General features: G+C 40.8%; 1 protein-coding gene across 1 annotated transcript in view; it reads right to left on the bottom strand.

Annotated features, from left to right (window-relative positions):
- Positions 1 to 6,825, bottom strand: part of LOC104543134 (microtubule-associated serine/threonine-protein kinase 2-like) — a gene marked incomplete at its 5' end in the record, with an annotated part of 64,792 nt that overhangs the window by 25,025 nt on the left and 32,942 nt on the right. Inside the window, 4 exon segments of the mRNA XM_010187671.1 lie at positions 531 to 592; positions 2,047 to 2,094; positions 2,232 to 2,364; positions 6,252 to 6,353. Coding sequence (XP_010185973.1) covers positions 531 to 592; positions 2,047 to 2,094; positions 2,232 to 2,364; positions 6,252 to 6,353 — 345 coding nt within the window.

Here is a 6,825-nt window from a genome sequence, read left to right as displayed (position 1 = left end):
TCATCCTACACATGACTTCTTTGTGCTTTTCCTCTTTAAGCAGCATTCAGCCAAACTCAAGCCATTTCTAAACATCTGGACATTTTCTATCTCTCAGCTTTGGGATAATGGCCTGTATCTCTAGGACCCCTACAGATTCCCTCCACAATTATTAGCATGATCAATGGACTGTAAGTTTCGGGTCTTTCACCAACATTGCATTTTAAAAATACCAATAAACTAAACAACTAAGGATTTCTGAAACCTAGTGAGTTATATCATTCCATTTTCCCAACAGTGCTACTAAAGCCAACTCTCTCCAATAACTTGATGATAATTCCTGTTCGCAACTTTTAAGCGTTTTACCATAAGCACAGAGATTTCCACTTTTTTATGAGCGCGTATTCCAGTTTTAACATGCACTTTTAAATGTCAGTGCTTTTTTCTTTTTAATTAAAATTACTCTGCATTATAATTAATTTTTTACTGTAGACTAACACTTTCCAGAGGAAAAAAAAGCACTAGACAGAGCGAGTGTATTACTGCTTTACCTCGACTGAATCGTCTGTCTCAGGAGTGTCTGGGCTGTCATAGCTATTCAGCTGGGCCATTTCTGAAAAGAAAGAGGAAAGATTACTCCTAATGATCTCAATCAAACACTGCTCTCTTTGTTTATACAAGACAAACAGGATTTTAAGAAGTGCTTGTAGATGACAAAGGACATTTTTCCCCTCTGTAAAAAGTCACCCCAATTATACAGCGATAACCTTTAACATCTTTTCAGCTGTAGGCAGCATTATATATAAAGATGAATATAATTAATTGTTGTCATTTCAGCCCGACTTATTCTAGGTGGTTTCTATAATAAGTAAAAGCAATAAATGCAAGTTTGGGGCAACCACTAGCTAGTTAATAATAAAACCTGTCCCATGTATGTCTGCATATAGCCTGGTGGTACATCTGTACTTCAGAAAAGAAAGAGCATTGCATTTCCCCATGAAATGTGTCTGAAACTGCAAAACGCTGAGCAGCAGGAGACTGGGAGAAAGTCAGTTAGTTTGGGCTACTCGGCTGTCTTAGGAGATGCTATAAAATTTGCAAACCCAAATCCTACATTAACTACTAGTCTCTGAACAGACATCACTGACATTTCTGGGTGCCCTCCTTACAGAGAGGAAATAAGGCACCTTGACATCTCCACACATTTCTAAAGGAAATTTGACTTTAGTAAGGGGAATTAGTGATGGAAAGGTTCTCTCCCATGACAGGGATCAAAGGAAATTTCCCTTTAATGTCAGATTTCAACAAATGCTATTAAATTGCATTTAGCAATCTTTGGTAGAAATTTTCCCGAAGAGCTCTTCACTTGAAGCCAACCTGTCACTGTCATTCCAGTAAACACTACAGAAGTTAAAATAGTCTTATCCAGACTACTAATTTATGCTAAAATTATGCTCTCCCGAGAAAACAAAAAGTACAGTTCAATTGCTGAAATATTCTGCAGTAACCTCCAGCCTCTGTCACACTTTCTATTGTTGCTGAGCAAGCCGTGCACGCACGTAAAACTTGTCACAGGAGAAGAGATTCAGCTTCGCAAAGTGCCGGGCAGAAATATCAACTTGCAAATTCTGAAGCTAGGATCTTCTGTACATTTATGACATATTCAATTTACCATATGCAATTCTAGCACCTAGCAGAAAAGCTGCTACCATCTTCTAAAGTATCACTCTCTCTGGTTTTGCTGCTATGCAAAATAAGAAGAAAGCAAAAATACAATCTCATCTCCACCTAAAAAATCACAGTAGTCCTGGTCTCACAGAAAATCACAACAAATACACTTTTCCCAGAGAGGACAGCAAAGTGGGATGAGAGAATACTTTCCAACCAGGCCACCAGCAGGCAGGCAGATCAGAAAAATAACGGATACATTTACTTTTACCGTCCAACAGGCACAGAGAAAACAGACAGATCATAAAGCCATTTTCTAGCACTGTTTCAGCCATAATAATAGGAGACATGATTAACATCATAAGTAAAGAACTGTCACTGTTGATGTGCAGTCCTTACCCCAGCAACACTGCTTTGAGGTATGGGGCTAGAAAGGACAGTCAAGAACTTGACAGCAAACAAGGTGATAAGGAAAAATGGCCTAGAAATTGAACCAATAAAATAAGTCTCCTTTAGCTATGTAAGGGCCAGAGGACCTGGTTACCCTTTCAGTAGGTTGGAGAGCACAAAACTTGAGTTCTCACCCTCCAGGGGATCCCTGGTGAGTCCCAGCTGGCTGATAATATAACGAGGAATGTCGCATTTAATTCCTTGCCCTTCCTTGGCATGGCCTTCTGCAGCTTCCAACAAATGGTAGAACTCTTCAGGATCAAACTCCTACGGCAAGACAGGGAGACAGACAGACAGAGGTAAATCATTCAGCTTTACGATTACGAAAGGTTTCTCTCCCATTTGGGAGACTCCTCAGAAACATGCAAAGTTAACTCTGGGCTCAGCAGTGAAGTGAAACGTTTGCAGTTACAACAAGCAAGTAACAGATACCACCCTGCTCTGCAAAAATGACCGACATTTACAGCCGGCCAGACGTCCATTGGCTTAGATCTGCAACTCAAAACAGGACGAGGACTGTGGGGACTCCTTATGAACAAAAACCAGACTGTGGGATAATATGGTCATGATAATGCAAGCAGGTGCCTTCTTCTGCCCTCTCCAGCTGGTAGGTGAGCTAAGCCAATATAAACCTCTCCCGCGTTAAAATGTCACCTCTGATCAAACCACACACCCACCCTACTCTGTAACTGTCCTGACCTTAGCAACCGCTAATAAAATTACTAATAAAACAGCAACTGTTATTTTATTAGCAGAGAAAATTTTACGTTTTATGTAAGAAATACTGCTGCAGTATTTCTTGTACAGAACAGGATCATCTCATCAGCTAAGTCTTGGTGTATGTGATCTCTAAGGCAAGAAAAAGTTGTAAGATGTGGTCTCTTTTACTAGACTAACAGATACAGTTGGAAACAAAAGACAACCTTTTGGCAGCAGGAGCACTCTGCCTAGAAGCAAGTTCTCTGGTTAACTTTAACTCCTCCCTACAAACCCCATCATTCACCAGCAATGAGCAGCTTTGCCAAGACTCTTCGAAAATTTTCTAGTGAAACAGGATAAAAGGGGAGGAGTTGCAGCATACAGCTGTGAGGGCATCAGAAAAGAACTGCGGTGAGTGTGCTCAGGAGTGTAAAAGAAAAGAGAGCACAGAACTGCAAAAGGAAAAACAAATACGATTGCGTAAAGCTGTTTGAATGGTTAGAGAAACAGAGACAAGACAATACTTCTTCTTGACTGCTTTAAGCAATGCTGTGTAGATACACACTGTCACCAAAGACAGCAACAACGTAGGAAAGTAAGTTCCTTCCTAACTCCCCGGAAAAGGCTTCATCAGCTGCCTCGGAGCTGGCAGAGAGCAGGAGCCAGACCAGAGGGGACCACAGGAGAGAGGTGGCCAACAGACTGCAGTGCAATACAGACAGCGAGGAGGAAGGGGAGGTGGGGTCAGGGAAGGACTCTTCAAAATCCGACTGCAGGTCATTCAATTGGTGTGTGAAGGACAGAAGGAAAAAAGTCTGGTGACAAAAAATTCAAACATAGGGAAAATTAAGAAATTAAATTCCAATTCTGTCTTCTTTTTAGTAGATTTATTGAATCGTTTGACTACAGCTCTACTGAAACAGAGTAGAATGGAACCGGAGAAGAAAGATCCCTACTAAGCAGAGGCAAATGCTATTGAAAAATAAGCTGAAAAAAGAATAAATCATACACTTTTCCCCAAAAGGTGGTTTCAGTGATGCACAAACCACATTATTATCTTCTTGAAGCCCCAGAGACTCAGTGCATAAATAAACATTTCACAGTCCAACAGGTAATACAAAGACTGGAGCGAAATAACTGAAGTCAAAAACACTTAAATGCCTTTATCTCCATTAAAACAATCACAGCCATCACAGCCACTGCCTATATGGCAGTTATTTTGTTTACAAAGAAGAAATGAGAATGAGCTGTGTTACTAAAGTTTACATTACTATTAAATCTTAGAATATTTGTCTATAAATTCACCAACAATGAAGTTAAGAGGTTGAATTACCAAAAAAAGTTTAAAAAAAAATAGTTCTCAAGTTATTTAAATGGTAGACTATTGCTATATTTCTTGTTCTTTTAAGGGATAAAAGGGACATTAATACTTCAGTCTTCATGTCAGCAGAACAAAATATACATTAAAAAACTGCTAGAAAGGCAGTCAGGTCAAATAAACAGGAAGGACTAATATACGGATAAAACATTTCTGTGCTTTGAAGTCTAGCCACTTCATTGTCAAGGTTGTCACTATGTGCTTTGGAGTTCAGCACTCAAACCTCAATGACTTGAAGCCTTCCACCTGCTCCCACTCACTGTGCAGAACATCAGCTGCAGAACATAGTGGAGGAACCTGGAGACCACTTGATTCACAGCAAAAAGCTGCCTTCACTTTGGATCTGCTTGCAGGTATAGAGATAGGTTCACAAAACTTACTGAGGTTTCATGCCGTCCTAGATGAGGTGTTACCAGCAGAGTGCTCTCAAGCATGAATTACAATGGTGAACACAGCAAATACAAACAAAATAAGCTTAAATTTACTTGCTTTCTTCACTGTCTTCCCTTCCAAAGGATATTTTGAGTAAGTGCTGGAAGATAATTGGAGTAGCAATACTCCTCTGAATCACAAAAATAGTTTTGAAAGCCAAAGAATTCCCAGTGCGAATGGAGTTGTGCTCAGGATTTTCAGTGTAATCTAGTGGAGTCTTCTTGGATAAGTAAGTGTAGGCATCTGTCTTTCTAGTTGTGTGGACTGCTTCTTAGTCACAGACAGTGGTTTTCTTCGCACTATAGGGTTCACGGCAAAACAACCCACCCGACAGTGATGGAGGAAGAATTTGGGAACTCTCCAAAGTCTACTGGTGTTTTCACCAGTACCTCAGCAGATGTTTTCAAAAGCCAGTATCACTGGAAAGGCTGGACCACTGTTGCCTACTTTGTCAAAGAAAGCTCTGCAAAACTCACTTATCTGCTAGAGACTCCAGTGATAAAAGTCATTCCTGTGCAACTGACTACAATGTGCTGCAAATGGTAACTGTACAACTGCACCCAGCCACAGATCAGGCCTCATTAGCCAGCCTCTCTGATGTTTCAATCAGATGTGGCTTCTTTGCCATTTTTATGTCCAGAAAGAACCATTGCATTGTGAGCTTCGACCTCTCATGTGACACAGGCCAAGGAATTTCAGTCTGTCATTTCATAAGTTTCCACTGTAGGTTTGTGACACCTTCTCCAGCCTTCAAACAACTTTTTGTGACTCTTCTCTACACTCTCACCAATTTTTCAACATCCTTTTGAAATAGTGTCACAGAACTGACCCTTATAACCAATGGCCACCACAACATTGCGTACACCAGAGGCCTGAACACCTCTTTCCATGTATATTCAAGAATTACATTAACCCTCTTGCTGCGGCATCACAGTGAGAAGGCACATTCAGGCTGCATAAATAATTTTGGAGTTGCATGACTTCAGGACAGTGGCCTACTTCATTGGGATGGCCTATACACATTTCACCATTTCCTAGAGTCAAATAAAACAATACGTTCTTACTAGCCAGAGCAAGCTAAGCAATGAGACTTGCTTTTCCATACATTCCAGTAACATTTAAAAGGATTTCAACTCCAATCTGCTGGGATCCCTCACTGGCCTATCCCTCTGTGTTCACAGCTGGAAAACCTCACATCAAGAATTGCTGGGTCTATGGTAAGAGTTTGAGTCCACGAGCCCAAACACCATTGGTATCATGGAAGAAAGTGTCATCCTTCGCATGGCTTTCTGGGCACCATAGGCACACCATTCATTTACACGCTCTTCACTACGTACTAGCAAGAATCAGGTGGCATAAAGGAGCATGAAATTACGTCAACAGCTACATCTGGCCCCTCAGCCATAAACTTCATACTGAAATATAATTTAGCCGCTGCTGCAGCTGACACTCCAATGGAAAGATACTTCTACATTAGTGCAAAGGCCACTTTGTACTTATTTTTTTTTAAAATACTGATTTATTTTTCATCTATGTTTTCATGAGAAGTTAAAGCTTTCTCCTGAAGGTTTTGCGTTCCTTAGCTCCTCAAACACACACCCAACTCCTTAGATCACACAGACGCTCTCCTGCGAACCAAACTTACCAGGCACTCAAGCAGCCGAGCTGGTCGTGCAATGATGATCATCAGCTTCCTCATAAGTTGGGTAACGAAGGCAACCTCGGAGCTCTCTGATCGCTCGTGGGCCTGTGGAGAACAGAACACGACGTTATGGTCCTAGCAGTGAACTCCTCATTTTTCAGTGCCAGATGCTGAGCGCAGAGCAGTCACCAGCTCAGTCACTGGTGGCCGGCAGTTACTAACTGCAGTAACCCAGCTGCAAAGGCACGACTGAGTCAGGGCAGGCAGTGATCTCAGCTCATTCAAGGATGCAAAGTTACATAGAGCTTTTCCATTACAACCGACTCCTTTTATCGTGTAACAGATATTTCAGATGCTCTATTTACATTAAATCACCTACTAATTATATTGGATACAATTTTTAAAATTAAAACAGGAATGATGATTTTTTCCATTTTACCTTCCTCACGATACCGACACCTAGATAGTTACCAACAGCCACACAGAACAGTTCTACTTCCAGCTAGAATTTGAGCTGCTCGTGTTCATCATAAAGAAAAATCTAAACTTTCATTTCTCTTTATTTATGTTTATAATC

This window comes from Mesitornis unicolor, unplaced genomic scaffold (assembly GCF_000695765.1).
Source record: "Mesitornis unicolor isolate BGI_N332 unplaced genomic scaffold, ASM69576v1 scaffold2187, whole genome shotgun sequence".
NCBI classification, from domain to species: Eukaryota; Metazoa; Chordata; class Aves; order Mesitornithiformes; family Mesitornithidae; genus Mesitornis; species Mesitornis unicolor.
This window is presented reverse-complemented; position numbering and strand designations above follow the sequence as displayed.